Below are 15663 nucleotides of genomic sequence, written 5' to 3'. Positions count from 1 at the left end.
AATGTTTGATTACCCAATCCCAGACTGGGCTGGAGCCCATCCAGTGCCACCCCTGCCATGGAAGGGACACCTCCCACTGTCCCAGGCTGTTCCCAGCCCCAGTGTCCAGCCTGGCCTTGGACACTGCCAGGGATCCAGGGGCAGCCCCAGCTGCTCTGGGCACCCTGTGCCAGGGCCTGCCCTCCCTCCCAGGGAGACATTTCTTCCTAATATCCAATCTAAAACCTCTTCCAGTTTAAAGCCCCTTATCCTATCACTCCATGCCCTTGTAAAAAGCCTCTCTCCACTCTTGGTTTTGTTGTCGAAAGACATCAAATGCCCTGGTATTTTTAGCCTAATAACGAGTCTAGACTGCCTCGGTCTGTTTGCAGGCAGGGAGCGAGTGGATGTTTTCCAAACAAAGGGATGCTTTCTCCCTGTCCCGACTCCCGGATATCACCGGGAGCGGCTCCGTGCTGGCGGCTCCGCACCCGGAGCGGGGGTCACGTCTTGGATAAGGCGCATTTTGCTCTGCCGGGGTCCCTCCTCCCACGCTTGGGGCACGGGGGCAGCAGCAGCCCGTTCATGTGCTCCATCCAGATTCCAGAGGCTGATTTGCATAATGCCGTATCCCGAGTGCCCTGGCTCCGTGCCAGCCCAACCTCCTCCAGTGGGAGAGCCAGAGCTGAACAAACATCGCTAATGAAGTGAAGGCGAGGCATGATTAGAGGGATGGAGAGCAAACAGACACATTACAATAGTATAAATACCCATTAGTTAGGAATTCTCTGCAGCCAGAGTGCAGGAGCACAGTTTTATCAGCTGGTTTTGCACCACGCTGTGCCCGCGGAGCTCCAGGGTGGGCACAGGCAGGGAGGGCAGCGGGGCCGGGCAAGGGCCAGCTCAGAGGGGTGGATCTGGGATCTGGGACCCTGTCCCCAAAGCGTGGTGGGGAGAGGGAGAGCAAGCAGCAGGAAACAGCTCGGTACATTCCTGCCAAGCCTCCAATTGAGGCAAACCCCAAGGGCTCTGCAAAATGATGAAGGAATTAAGCCCTTGTTTTATTTAATTCTCTGGCAGAGGATTTAGAGGTAAACGTAATTAACCTAATTTCCATATCTGGGACAGCTGGACTTTAGAGAGGAAAAAAACCCGACCACCAAACCTGGCATAAATCACTAGGACAGGCAGCGGGGCTTTTTCTCTCCAGTGCATTTCATTGTTTATTCCTTCATCCCTTCTGGGAAAAATCCATGTTGATTGAGTGTCCTAAGGCCGGGGTCCTTACCCCTGTTTTGTGCTAGGGGATGCACTCCTGGCCCTGCCAGGCTCCCGTGGGGCTTCGTCCCCATTTGCACTGGGAAACTTTCGGTGCTGAGTCCTTGTGGTCCCAAGCAAAGCTGTTCCTGCTCCACACAGAGCAGCCCAGTCCCTTCCTGCTGCCCATGAATAGCTTTTAATCATAGAGTCACAGAATGGTGACTTCTTTAGGGTCAGAAGGGACCCTAAAGCCCATCTCATGCCACCCCCTGCCATGGGCAGGGACACCTTCCACTGTCCCGGGTTGCTCTGAGCCCCATCCAGCCTGGCCTTGGGCACTTCAGGGATGGGGCAGCACACACGGTCATAAACCAGCAAAGCTGGATTCTTGCGGGATGCACACGGCGATCGCTGCGCTCCTCAGCGAGACCTGCAGAGCCACGTGGAACAAGTGCTCAGACTGGATTTGCTGCTTTTCTCCTCACTGACTCTCCCATTTCCTGACCCCTGCAGTCCATCGACCCCGGGCAGCAGTTCACCTGGGAGCACTCCAACCTGGAAGTGAACAAGCCCAAGAACCGCTACGCGAACGTGATCGCCTACGACCACTCCCGGGTCATCCTGCTGCCCATCGAAGGTACGGGGCATCCCCACTCCTCTGGGCAGTGCTGGGGTGGAGTTCCTGCAGGGAACACATTGCACACGCTCTTCTCTCATCTCTATTTATATTCTTCTCTTAACGTCTCCCTGAGAGTTTGGCAAGCAGGAGATACCTCTGTAAACCAGGCATTTGTTAAATTCTGGTGACTGACATATTCCCCTGGAGCTGCAATCCCTCATTTGAAGGGCTGGTTTATCAAGAAACTGCCTTCCCTTTGCTTGGAGATGCCTGTTTGATACATCTCTGACTAACAGGAAGAATTCAGACCACGTAGGGCTTTAGAGGGAGCAGGAACGGGGCGGCCGGGAACGCGGAGCGGGGCTGCACAGGGAGGAATGGGAAGCGAGCACAGGGCTGGTTGTACCAATGTGAGAGGCAGCAGCCGCAGAGATGTGGCCGCTGAGTTGTACAGGCATAAAAATCACTTGATAGCAGCTCCTGCTGCAGCCCTGGCCCCTAAAAGGCTCAGGATAAGAAGGGGTTAGTGTGAGCCTGACGGGTCATAAATTGTTTCCTGAGCTGCTTATGTGAGCGATGGTGCAGTCAGAAAATTTACATTAAATTTCACAACTCGTGGCTCTTGACAGAGCTGCTCCAGTGCATGCCAGGATAAGAGGGGCTTGAGATGGAGTTGAACAGGGCACCTGCTTGGGTTGCTGCTGCCGAGATAATATTGGAGTTTCATGGGCTCAGGATGTGGCTGTGCCGGGTGGATAAAGCATTCAAGGCCAGTCTTGCGTTGCCAAGAGCTGATCATCAGAGCAGAGAGGGTGTGGGATGTCCTGGTAACTGCCTGGTGAATGCAGAGGTTAATTCAGAAGCCTTTGAGACCAGGGAATTGCTAAAATAATCTCCCTGTGCCACAGTAGCTCCGAGGGGTGCGGGGAATGGGGAGAGCTGAGGCAGCAGCAGAGAGTGGTGATTTGCCAAAAAACTGCACAAATCTGGATTGCTCTGGTCTGCTATTAGAGGGCTTTCAATGTTTCTCCTTGTGAAGCTGGCTGTGTTCTGCCTTGGTTTAATTCCGAGATTAATATTGTATGAGCCAAGGAAAGCAGAGACTTTAAAAAGTTGCTTTGTCATTCAAGGGAAAGGAGAAGAGCACAAGTGTGGGAGTGAAGGACACTTGGGCTGGTCTTGGATCTGGGGCTGGATGCAGGCAGCAGTCCCAGCTCTACCCAGGGCTCCATGAGGGACCAACAGTGCAAGGATGATGGGCCAAGGTTGAATTTTCAAGCATCTGAGAGGTTCTGACACGTCTTGGCTGTTGTGCCCCTTCCTACCGGGCTCTATTTTATGCTCAGGGCTGGAGGATGAAAGGAGCTGGAGAAATTAGTTTTGTTGCTTTCTCTTTGTTTTAAATCTGGATTTGTCAAGGCTGCAGATTGTCACTGGCTGCTTGGTCAGGAAGAAGTAGTGGCTTTAATTCTGTGACTTCTCTGAAGCTGGGCCTGTCACACAGCAAAACATTGCAGGAGCTCATGGCCACCATTTCAGATGACAGAGTGGGCCCCAGGGGGCTGGAGAGGAGATTAATTCTGGAAGCTCAGCCTTGATCACGCTCCTGCCGTTACAGCCACATTCTCTGCCTCCTGAAATTTCAGACTGGGAAGGAGCAGGGGTAGGGAACCCTCCAGAAATTTAATCAAAAGCCATTTCTTCAGAAGCTGAAGTTCCTGAGTGCCCTTGAGGACGGGCAGGCGGCTCTGGGCTCGCCCCTCGCCAGCAGCGCAGCCCCAGTTGCTGCAGCCCAGTTCCCCACTGCTGCTGCTCCCCACCCTTGGCTCCCTGGGAGACAGGAGGACTCTGCACCGAGTTAATCGTGGGTTTGCAGATCCTGCCAGCCTTGCCAGGCGCTCGGCTGTACTCGGGAACAGCCAAACCACCCCGGAGTGCGGCTGCTCCGTGCCAGGCGCCGGCTCTCTGGAGCTGAACCTGGGCAGCACCGCGTGCCAGGGGCCATTTTAACTCCAGAGCAGCTTTCTCGTGCCATGTCCCAATCAACCTCTTCACTCTGGCAGTGCCTCCTGCTCATCCCAAACCCTCAAGCAGGGACCCAGGCAAGCAGCTGGAACTCAATAGCCTGTAACTCATGCAAGTTTAAAAAAAAAACCCACTCTTAAAATGACAGGAGGCAATTTACAGTGAGTCAAAGCCTGTGATTTCAAAGCCTTCATTGGCTCAATCAAGCTTGGTTTTATTCTTTACTCTGTCCAGCTGTAGCTCAATGCCTGGGATTCGACTATGGGCCACACAGTCATTTGCTGCCTGGGCTTGGGGTGGGCTGGGACAAGGACTCAGGTCTGTCCTACTGGACACTGGTGCAGCAGGTGCCCTGGGCCAGGGCTTTGCTCCTGTTTAACACGAGTGCAAACACCATGGTTTCAAGGCTTGATATTCGGTCTCTTGAATATCTTTTGCAAGGAGTTACTGTCTCCCTGCAATGCAGGAGCTTGAGCTGGGAAAACCTTGCCAAGTGCCTGTGTGATTCTGACCCACCAAGCCACAAAGGCTCTGGTGTTTCTGCCGGGGACTTCTCTCTAACAGCATCCCTGCAAAAATCTCCTCATGCTTCCAGCTGTGTGAAGTCCTGTGCAATTCTCTGATTTTTGCTGATTTGACACAGGAATTGTGGGCAGTGATTACATCAACGCCAACTACATCGATGGGTACCGGAAGCAGAACGCCTACATTGCCACCCAGGGGCCTCTGCCAGAGACCTTCGGGGACTTCTGGAGGATGGTGTGGGAGCAGCGCTCAGCCACCATTGTTATGATGACTAAGCTGGAGGAGAAATCACGGGTAAGATGCGTGAGAGAGATGACTGGTTAGTCATAATCCAGGGGGATTGGAGGGGAGGGTTGGGGAAACAGCAAATCCCTTTGATGTGCAGCCAGTGGGGGATTTCTGCCTGCTCTGACAGCACCCTGAAAGTTCAGTGATTCATTGCTTTTAAAAAAACAAGCCATTCACCCTGGAAAGCTGCAGCCTCCTTGGCAACTCCAGGAGAAGAGGCTGCTGGATCCCACTGCATGTCTGTCTTGGAGTTAATCATGTGGCAAGTTTCATACTCAGTTCTCTTGTTTAACAAGCCCCAGTACATTCCCTCTAATCTTCAGGATCATTCCAGTCTGTTGTCTTTGGGATTGATGTGTCATCAAAGCCTGTGCTTAGTCAGTAGGAGCTTTGTCTGATGGGTCTGTCCCTGTCCTGGTGCTCTGCAAAGACACTTCTTGCACCTCTCCTTGCCTTTGCCACCTGCCCAGCTTCACTGGTAGCAAGGCAGTTTGGGAATGAGCTTCCCACTACTGAAGGGTTTGTCCCAGCACTGAGCCATCCCTCCTGTCTTGCAGATAAAGTGTGACCAGTACTGGCCAGGCCGAGGCACGGACACCTACGGAATGATCCAAGTGACGCTGCTGGACACCATTGAACTGGCCACGTTCTGCGTCCGAACGTTCTCCCTTCACAAGGTGAGCTGGCTCCTGCTCCCGTTTTCCCTGGAGATGGGCTGTGGCACACCCTGCACACACAGCACAGGCAGCTTTGGGGTGCTGGTGCCCCCCTGACCCTGGCGCTCCCTTGTCCTGCAGAACGGCTCCAGTGAGAAGCGCGAGGTGCGGCAGTTCCAGTTCACAGCGTGGCCTGACCACGGCGTGCCCGAGTACCCCACCCCGTTCCTGGCCTTCCTGAGACGGGTGAAAACCTGCAACCCCCCAGATGCTGGTCCCATCGTGGTGCACTGCAGGTACAGCTTCCCTTCCCCTGGCATGGGGACACCTGCGAGGGAGGCGGAAGTTCAGGAGGGTGTGGATTTACCTGGGAGACAGGGATGGCTCTTAGGTGGATTCCCAGGCAGCATCTGAGAAGGAAACTTGAGGATTCCATTGACCACAGCATTTTCTGAGATGATGAGGGGTGTAATTTGTACCAAATCACTCAGATCAAGGGTTCCAGACCAGGCTGGACAGGGCTTGGAGCAACCTGGTCTAGTGGAAGGTGTCCCTGCCCGTGGCAGGGGGTGGGGCTGGATGAGCTTTAGGGTCCCTTTGGAACCAAACCATTCTGGGATTTGATGATCTTGTTAAGCAATGGGAAGTGCCTGGTGCTGTACCAGTGTCTGGTTCTGTGTGGTGGAATTGTCTCTGGTCACAGTGAGAAAGGAGGAGGATCAGGTGCGACCTTGGAGAGTGTTTGGGGTGTTTGGGAGGCAGAGCTGCCTCAGCTGCCCAAGGCAGAGCTGACAGTGACTGACAGAGGGTTTCTGAGTGCTGCAGCCTTTCTGATAATGCCAAGCTGAAGCCAGGTAACATTCCCTAATTCAATTCAGAACCCAGTGAGGAATCTTTGAAGTCTCAGTGCAGATAAATCCCTGTGTTCCTCAGGAGGGTGTGGAGGAGCTTGTGGGTTCCTGGGCACTGGGGGAAGATCTGAGTTGTACAGGCTGCTGGGGAAGCTAATCCTGCCTCTGCTGGAGGATGCCATTTTAACAGTCTTTGTGAGCAGGCAACTTATCACTATCCTTGCACATGGCAATTATTGTGCACCTCAGAAAATGAATAAAGAGCTGTCAGCTCACAACCAGCTCCCAGATCAGCTGCTAAATTCTTGCCAGAGCTCCAGTCACCTGCTTGGTTCAGGTGTTAGGGAGTCTAATTAACAGAGATCAAGGGGGCTCAATGAAAAAAGGGACAGCACTGGAATGGTGAAAGGAAACCCTTTATTAGCAGTGGCACAAGAGAGCACAGAGCCCCGCTGAGGTGTAAATGCCATTACACACAGGTCTGATGTCACCTCGCTGCACAAAAACATTGAGGGAGAGAGGTGACGCACGTTACTCGTTACAACATCAGTGGCTTTTCAGCTGCTGAGATCGGAGAGATTAAACAGGCTTTTTCAGCCTTCAGATCGTGCCAGCCCTTTGCTGGAGCCTCGGGCTGCCACAGCTGTGCCCGGCCTGGGGTGTCACAGCGGAGGGGACAGGGGACACAGCGGTGTGGAGGGGACAGGGGACAGAGTGGTGTGGAGGGGACAGGGGACACAGCGGTGTGGAGGGGACAGGGGACAGAGTGGTGTGGAGGGGACAGGGGACAGAGCGGTGTGGAGGGGACAGGGGACAGGGGACAGAGCGGTGTGGAGGGGACAGGGGACAGGGGACACAGCGGTGTGGAGGGGACAGGGGACAGGGGACAGAGCGGTGTGGAGGGGACAGGGGACAGAGCGGTGTGGAGGGGACAGGGGACGGGACAGAGCGGTGTGGAGGGGACAGGGGACACAGCGGTGTGGAGGGGACAGGGGACACAGCGGTGTGGAGGGGACAGGGGATAGGGGACAGAGTGGTGTGGAGGGGACAGGGGACAGAGTGGTGTGGAGGGGACAGGGGACACAGCGGTGTGGAGGGGACAGGGGACAGAGCGGTGTGGAGGGGCGATTGGCACCTGCCCAGTGAAGGCCAAGCCAATCCTTCACCTCCCTCTCCCCTTGTCCCGCCAGCGCGGGCGTGGGACGCACCGGCTGCTTCATCGTGATCGACGCCATGCTGGAGAGGATCAAGCACGAGAAGACCGTGGACATCTACGGACACGTCACCCTCATGAGGTCCCAGCGCAACTACATGGTGCAGACAGAGGACCAGTACAGCTTCATCCACGATGCCTTGCTCGAGGCCGTGGCCTGCGGCAACACCGAGGTCCCGGCTCGGAACCTCTACAGCTACATCCAGAAACTGGCACAGATCGAGGCCAGGGAGCACGTGACGGGCATGGAGCTGGAGTTCAAGGTGAGTGTGGGTGCTGGGATGGGGCGGCAGGGCCTGGGCAGGGCTCGGTGGTCACACGGAGCCTTCATCAGGCAAGTGGGACCTTGCTGCCTCCATGTGGGAGGTAATTACTTCACTGAGTCACGCAGTTCCCAGGGGAGACCTGCCGGGCACCACAGGCAGCTTCCCTGGTCACTCCAGATCGAGACTGAATTTGCTCCCTCTTAAATTGGAGGGGTTTTTAACTTTTTGAGTAGTAGTAGTAGTAGTATTTTCTGGAAGTTTTGCTTAGGGAAAGGCCTCAGTCTCTGTGCCCCACCCCAAAAGCAAACCCCAGCAGGGCACACGGAGGGGTAGAACAGGCAGGGCAGGTAAAGGGGGCTGGCACAGGGTCAGGAGAACACTCCAGCTGAGGGAATGGTTTGTCCCTCTGCCCGCAGCGCCTCGCCAACTCCAAGGCCCACACCTCGCGCTTCATCAGCGCCAACCTGCCCTGCAACAAGTTCAAGAACCGCCTGGTGAACATCATGCCCTACGAGACCACCCGGGTGTGCCTGCAGCCCATCCGCGGCGTCGAGGGCTCCGACTACATCAACGCCAGCTTCATCGACGGCTACAGGTACGGCCGGGGCCACCCGAGCTCTGTGCCCCTGGGGCTGGGCCGGGCCCCACACGGGGAGTCTGGGCTGGCCCATCACCTGCACACAGGTACCAGAGGTAAATCCCCCTGCAGACCCAAATCCAGCCTGCTGACATTTTCCCCATGGTCTTAAATTACTGATCCCCTAAAGCAGCGCAGCCCTTCTCCAGCTGCAGGTCCTGAACACAGAGCATCAGTGAGGGGTGGATTTTGCTGTTGGGAAGTTTCCAAATACGGATTGGCCTTTTTATTACCTTTGTGATTTGGGGGCATTGCAGTCCCCGGAGCTTCCCCCCAGAAACTCCAGCCCTGGGAGCTGCAACCCTCCATGAGTGGGTTTGGAGGGAACAAAGCAATTCCGTGTGCAGGTTTTCCTCCTGTCCAGGCGCACCAGCAGTGCTGGCCCCAGCTGTGGCACTGGGATTTGGGCAGCCTGGTGGTTGGATTTTCCCCTTGGAAGTGATATTTAAGGAAAGCTTCACCATTGGCTCTTTTTTTTTTTTGACCACTGGCACGAAAGACACCCCCACCCCTTTAGACCTTGTGCTGTTCTAGTCCTTCCCCAGCATTTCCATTTGCTCTCCCACTCTCCAGCCTTTCCATGCATTTCCCAAAGCTTCTGCCCACGCAGTGCTCCCGCCTGACCCCTCCTTGCTTTGGGCTCCCCCAGGCAGCAGAAGGCCTACATTGCCACGCAGGGGCCGCTGGCAGAGACCACCGAGGATTTCTGGAGGATGCTCTGGGAGAACAACTCCACCATCGTCGTGATGCTGACGAAGCTTCGCGAGATGGGGCGGGTGAGTGGGGGCAGAGGAGGGGCTGGGAGGGGACTCCTGCAGGACAAGGACTCACAGGGACCTGTCTCTGCCCTGGGCAGGAAAAGTGCCATCAGTACTGGCCCGCGGAGCGCTCGGCACGGTACCAGTACTTCGTCGTGGACCCCATGGCTGAGTACAACATGCCCCAGTACATCCTGCGGGAGTTCAAGGTCACGGATGCCAGGGTAGGTGCTGCCGTGGGCTGGGATAGGGTGGTTCAAACTGGCAGAAAACAGGGTTTGGTGGGCTGGGCTGAGGTATCCACACTTTCTCTGGGATTTTCAGTGGAGGAGAGCTCATAAAATATCCTGGTTGGAGGGGACCCACAAGGATCCTCGAGTCCAGCTCCTGCACAGAACAAGGTGGGGGTCGGGCTCTGCTCCCAGGACAAGAGGAAACAGCCTCAAGCTGTGCCAGGGGAGGTTCAGGTTGGACATCAGGAGGAATTTCTTCATGGAAAGTGTGGTCAGGCAGTGGAAGGGGCTGCCCAAGGAGGTTTGGAGTCTGCATGCCTGAGAGCTCAGTTGTGATCAGGAACAGAACACACACACACAGATTGTACTGGAATATTTGTTCTTATAAATTGAAAGCTGTTTCAAACCTCTTTCACCACCGGGAGTTGCTTTGTTAGAGATGTGCCTGGCTTTGGGGATTAGTTGCAGCTTATTTGAGGTGAAAGCAGAACGTATTTCCCAAAAAAAGTTGATAAAAACCTTGCAAAGGTTTCTCTGCACCCTACAGAAAATGAGCACTTCTGTGGTTGGAAGAGGAGCCACTGCCAGTCATGTTCAAAGGGACAAATTCACTCCAATAATCTTCAATTCAATGTCAGGTTTCTCATCCAAAGGAGCATTTCAATACCTTCTCAAATTTCTGAGGCAAACATAACCCTCCCTCTCACAGCTCAGTCTCCTGCTTTTGAGGTTGCCTAAGTATTCCAGAACCTGATAATTCAATTTGCAAGGTTGAGGAGGAGGATGCCTCATCAGTCCTCATAGAACAAGATTTATCTTCCTGTCAGCTGTAATTCTGACACTGTGGCAAGTCTTTGTGAAGATTGATAGAGAGGCCAACACCTCACCTTGAACGTTCCTTTGCTGAAGACTCCATCTGTGCTGTCTGCAGTGGTCAGAGCTTTCAGCACCTGCCAGGACGTGGATCTGTGCTGACAGGCTGAGTCCAGGAACGTCAACTGCAACACAAGCAGCTCTGTCATGGTGGGGCTGGATAATAAATACGTGTGCACTTGACTACAGCACTGAGTTGCCTCAACTTTTCATGCCCTTTAACAAGCTAGCAACAAAAATAGGGGGTGTTTTTGCCTTCTTTGTTTTCTGTCACATATACAGGGTGTTTTACTATTCCTGTTCTGTCCCCCCAGGACGGTCAGTCACGAACTGTTCGTCAGTTCCAGTTCACTGACTGGCCAGAACAAGGTGTGCCAAAATCAGGAGAAGGTTTTATCGACTTCATTGGGCAGGTACACAAGACCAAGGAGCAGTTTGGCCAGGATGGCCCCATCTCTGTCCACTGCAGGTAGGCTCATGGACACACCTCATCCATCTGGGGATGTGGAATTAAAGGAAGGAATTAAAATCCAGATGTCTCCCCCCTTTCCCACTGCATCCTTGCAGGGAGATTTCTTGGGGGTGTCAGTGCCAAACACTTGATTCTGCCAGCCAAACTCATCTCCCTTCAGCCCTGGCCCTGCCCACAAGGCTTTTGACCCTTTATATTTGGAGGAGAGGTATGAAATGCTGATACTCTGAAGGAGATGAGAACCACAGTGTTATTTACAGCATATCTGTAAAATATCTATAATATTTGACCTGCAGAATTGGAAGTATTTTTTACCAGTCTCAGCCCAATTTATACCTCCAGCATTGCTGGGCTGTGTTTGCTGCTAGCAAGACTTGTTCCTCCTTACCCATGGGCAGGACAGGATGATCCATTCTTATTAAAATTATTTAATTTCAAAAGCCCAACATTACATATGAAGAAAAATTTTTCCACCACTACCCAAAGCTTTTAACTTTTTCAATTTGCCTTTCTCAAACGTTTTTTGGGTCACACTCTGGCACTTGGGTTATTTCTGGATATCTCTCCTGGAGGACTGACCCAGGCTCTGCACTTCCAACATGTTCACAGCGCCCAGCCCAACCCCACCCCAACCCCAGCATTTACAGGAACATTTGAACATTGTAGCCCACAGCTCCCTGTTTACTTCCTCCCCTTCCTGCAGTGCTGGCGTGGGCAGGACTGGAGTGTTCATCACCCTGAGCATCGTCCTGGAGCGGATGCGCTACGAGGGGGTTGTAGATATTTTCCAGACAGTGAAGATGCTGCGAACACAACGACCTGCAATGGTGCAAACAGAGGTGAGGGGGACCCTTCCTGTCCCAGGAATCACAGAATGGGCTGGGTTGGGTTGGGTTGGGAGGGGCCCTAAGACCCTCTCTTTTCACTCCCTTCACTATCCCAGGTTGCTCCAAGCCCTGTCCAGCCTGGCCTTTCTGAGCATTACCAAACCCTCAGCTGGGGTCACTCAGCAAGCCCAGGCTGCACTGCTGATTTCACCTAAGAAATACAAAATTAATTTTAAAATATTTAAAGTGCCTATTGTTAGAAAGTCCCTTAGAGATTTCATCCCAGTCTGGAGCCTCGATTCTTATCCAAGAACAAGAATCTGGCTGTGGGGCTGACAGAAGAGTGGGGGATGTTCAGTACCTGAGAGGCACAGACATAAAGGGAAAGGCTGGAACTTCCCTCTCCCAGGAGTTCTCATCTCTTTGAGAATCACAGAGGTTCCTGCTCAGCTTCGTGCTGTCTGGAGAGCAGGACAGGGATCCTGAGGAGCCAATTCCCACCTCTGAGGCTGCTTCTCTTTGCTGTTGGCAGGATGAATACCAGTTCTGTTACCAGGCAGCTCTGGAGTATCTGGGAAGTTTTGATCACTATGCAACATAAAAAGCCATCGTTGTGCAGACTCTACCAACCACTTCAGTCCTGGAAGGCCTCTTCTGACCCAGGAGGAGCGCTTGAACTTACAAAACTGACTCAGAAGAAGTACCTTTTCATCTGGACAATGCATCGGGAGCAGGGGGGAGGATTGGAAGGAACACCCCTTTGGGAACTCCATGTTGTAACCTGGCGCTCGCAGCGGCAGCTCGGGAGGGCTGCTCGGAACTGCTCTGGAACCTCAGGTGGTGTTCGCTGGGGAGGACGGATGGACACGGGGAAACAGATCCAACAGCTACAACACACCTTGGGAAACGTTTCTGCTGGAGAAGGGAAGGAAAAACCGACTTTGGTTACATCATTAGAGTTCAGTTTATTTACTAATATAGTTGGCAGTCTTTAAAGGAAGTCACTTGCAGAATTGGAGGTGTTCTGTGAAAGAAAAGGAACTAAATCTAAATACTTAGGCAAACTTAGGGTCAGGAGTTCTTCTAGCTGGAGTCTTAATAACCTCAGTATCAGCATTGGGATGATTCTGGGCTTGCAGGCACCTTGCAAACAGCATTCATGGGATGCCCCTGCCACGCCAGAGGTTTTATAGCTCACATTTTGAATACTTGGAACATTCCTCATTTCTTCTAATTCCAAAATTTATTTTTTAGGATATTTAAAAGGATAGAGAAAGAGCGAGAGTTACAACCCCCAGAGCTGGCTGTGGGGGGTGGCCCCCTCCCCTTGCTTGGGCTGGGGTCTCTGACTGCTGGGTCTGGGCCCGTTTCCAGCCCATCTGGCTTTCCTTGGAGCAGGGTGGGACACCCCGGGAAGAAAGGCAGCCCCTTCCCCAGGCTCTTTGCACATTCACACCCCACTGCTGCTGTGAGCAGCTGCGTCCCCCGTTCCTGCCCAGCAGAATGTCCCTGCCCAGCAGAATGTCCCTGCCAGGAGCCCCAGAAGCACCTACAGAAATTTGTTTCCAATATCCAGCTGGTTCCTGGTGCCAGCCCCTCGCCTCTGAACTCAGCAGCTCTCGGGAGCTCCTCTCAGGACTGTCCCAGCACCACAGCACTCCTTGCACAGCTCCCACGTCCCACTGTCCCCAACATGCCCCAGCTGTAAAAGAACTGGGAAAGATCCAGGAAGGTGCATCCAATGGCAAATACTGTGAGTGGCTTTCTTTAAAGTATTGATGTAACTGTAACAAGTGACATTACCTTTTTTTTAAATAGTGTATTTTTTCCTTTTTTTTTTTAAAAAAGACAAAGAATATCAGTCAATGAATTTAAAAGAAAAATTTGCTTATTTGTTCATATTATGTTCAAAGACAGTCTATTTTTTCACTGTAGAAATGTTACGTGTAATGGCTGTGATATATAAAAATGCAGTGCAAATTGCTACTTCTACATATTGCTTTTCTACCATTTAAAAGGTTTAACTTGCTCATGTAAAAACAAAATGTCCTTTCTGGATTTTTTTTTTTTTTTTTTTGGGTTCTTTTGTTTTAAATCACAGACCTATCCCACATCCCTGGGAGGGTGGGGGGGCAGCAGGGGAAGGGGTGGTGGCAGTGCCAATTCCCTCCCCTTCAGCTGTGGCCATACAGGGCCAGGGCTGAAATGGGAGATTCATCAACACCAGAGGCTTTTGCTGACTGGAGACAGAGATGTGATTTCGGAGCCTTGACACCCATCAGGTGTTTTAACATCCCAGGTGTGTTGCAGGTACCAGCCTAGCCTTTCTCTGTGCTGGTTGTGGCTCCAGTGCAGCCATGCACAGAGCACAGGATATCTGAGAAAAGCCACCCTGCCCCAAACTCTGCTCACCTCTGCCCTTTCCACTTTTTTTATTTTTCTAGAAGGGGTAATCATGGCCATCAAGTGCTGCCCAGAACCCCCCACACAACCCATTTCCTGTCTTTAACTGAAAAAAAGAAAAAGAAAAAAAAAAGAACCGACTGAAAGGCTTCTTCGAGATTTTACTTATTTGTGTGAAAGTTGCCCAAATTTCTAAGTATGTTGCAGCAAAATCTTACTGGACAAGGTGGGGGGAGGGGGGAGGTTTTTTTCTTTGTATGAGAGCAAAGTGCTGTTGCTTTCACACTGTTATTTCAAACTGAAACAGTAAGTGGTTTTCATACCACGGTGTATGTAGATATATTGACTTTGTATTAAAGGAAGATTGTCTGAACGTGCTGCAGCCCTGTGTGTGTGGGAGGGGCAGGGCCGAGGCAGCTGCTCTGGGCAGAGACTCCCAAATCCGTCCTGCCGGTGCCCAGGGCCAGGGAACAGTTGCTCTCCCTCTGCTCTCCCTCTGCTCCTGCTAAAAATAGGCACCTGTACAAGCCAAACATGTGGCTGCAAAGAAACAGCTCGTTTGGGGAGCTTTGGGCCCAAAAGTGCAGTGCCACAGGCACGAGGGTGTTGCTGGTTCGGCGATGGATGAGTGGGGGGAGCTCAGCCTGCACCGGGATCCACCAGAAAGGTTCTGCCCACCTGGGGGTTTTACCCCTTGGGGGTGGTGCTGCTGCCCTGTCCGTGTGTCCCTGGTGGGGCACAGGGCTCAGATCCCTGTCCCTGCTCCGGATGGAGCCCAGAGGGAGGAGAATGCAGAGCCACAGGCCAGGGACTGGATGGGCTTTAAGGTTCTTCCAACCAAACCATTCTGGGGTCCTATGAGCTGCTGAAAACCCCTTGTCCCACTGATCCAGACCTAAGCCAAGCCAAAGGCTTTCCCAACCCTGGCTCTTGCTCACAGGTAGGCGCAGCCCAGCCTGAGCTTCCACCTCACCCACCTTAGGCCAGACAGGAGCACGGCTGGGAAAGGCTGGCGAGGACACGGGGGTTTGGAGAACGACAGAAGTGGTGGTCTGGGATCCTTCCCTCCCTTCCACAGCTCCCCCTCTCCCTATGGGAGACTGACACCACCAGCAGCAGTTTGACTCCAGCTTAAAGAAAAGAACAAAAAATTAATTAGCAAGTTCACAGAGAACCATGATCAGCATCAGGTGCTCTGAGATCCCAGGGAATGACATCACCTCCAAAATGTTGTTGCTCCATGTGAGAGATGGAGTGGGGAGGGAGCCAACCACACATCAAACAGCAACAACCCTGATGGCACAGGAAAAAAGAGAAAGGAATAAACCCCAGAAATCTCCTGGTTTATAACCACAGCTCATGTACGTGTGTCCCTCCAGGCAGTCTGGGAATAGTAACAAGTTTTGACTTCATAATCTGGACTCAAAGGAAATTTGTAGCACAAGTGGCTCCACAGCTCAGCCACAAGACACAGGCACCTCCCCAGCCTCACATCAGTGAGGGGATTTTTGATGCTCACTTTATGTTATCATTGAAGAATAGAAAGGAAAAGCTGATTCTTCCTCTGTTTCTCAGCCTTCCCCTCCCTGCCTCCCTCCCTGCCTACCTGCTCCCCTGCACTCCCAGCACTGCTATTCCTGTCTCTCCATGACGATAATCATTCCCATCACTGCTCTCCAGGCTCTTATTTTGGTTCCATCCTTTTCTGAGCTGGCATGACCATCCCTCGGATTGAAATGCAAACCCCTCACAGAACTGAAATAAACCCCACATGGAGC

The 15663-nt window shown here is 52.8% G+C and overlaps 1 protein-coding gene across 22 annotated transcripts in view; it reads left to right on the top strand.

Annotated features, from left to right (window-relative positions):
• PTPRS (protein tyrosine phosphatase receptor type S) overlaps window positions 1-14258 on the top strand; it is a 149129-nt gene extending 134871 nt beyond the window's left edge. For all 22 annotated transcript variants that reach the window (XM_048287757.1, XM_048287755.1, XM_048287754.1 and 19 more), the window contains 11 exons: window positions 1753-1876; window positions 4527-4702; window positions 5254-5373; window positions 5494-5648; window positions 7394-7679; window positions 8099-8277; window positions 8969-9095; window positions 9176-9301; window positions 10498-10652; window positions 11359-11494; window positions 12015-14258. In XM_048287757.1, the coding sequence (XP_048143714.1) occupies window positions 1753-1876; window positions 4527-4702; window positions 5254-5373; window positions 5494-5648; window positions 7394-7679; window positions 8099-8277; window positions 8969-9095; window positions 9176-9301; window positions 10498-10652; window positions 11359-11494; window positions 12015-12083 (1653 nt within the window). In that variant the 3' untranslated portion in view covers window positions 12084-14258. The remainder of the gene's footprint in view (window positions 1-1752; window positions 1877-4526; window positions 4703-5253; window positions 5374-5493; window positions 5649-7393; window positions 7680-8098; window positions 8278-8968; window positions 9096-9175; window positions 9302-10497; window positions 10653-11358; window positions 11495-12014) is intronic.
• Window positions 14259-15663: the final 1405 nt, after the last annotated feature.

Source organism: Corvus hawaiiensis, chromosome 28 (genome assembly GCF_020740725.1).
Source record: "Corvus hawaiiensis isolate bCorHaw1 chromosome 28, bCorHaw1.pri.cur, whole genome shotgun sequence".
NCBI classification, from domain to species: Eukaryota; Metazoa; Chordata; class Aves; order Passeriformes; family Corvidae; genus Corvus; species Corvus hawaiiensis.
The sequence above is the reverse complement of the archived record's forward strand: the minus strand, read 5'-3'. Positions and strand labels throughout refer to the sequence as shown.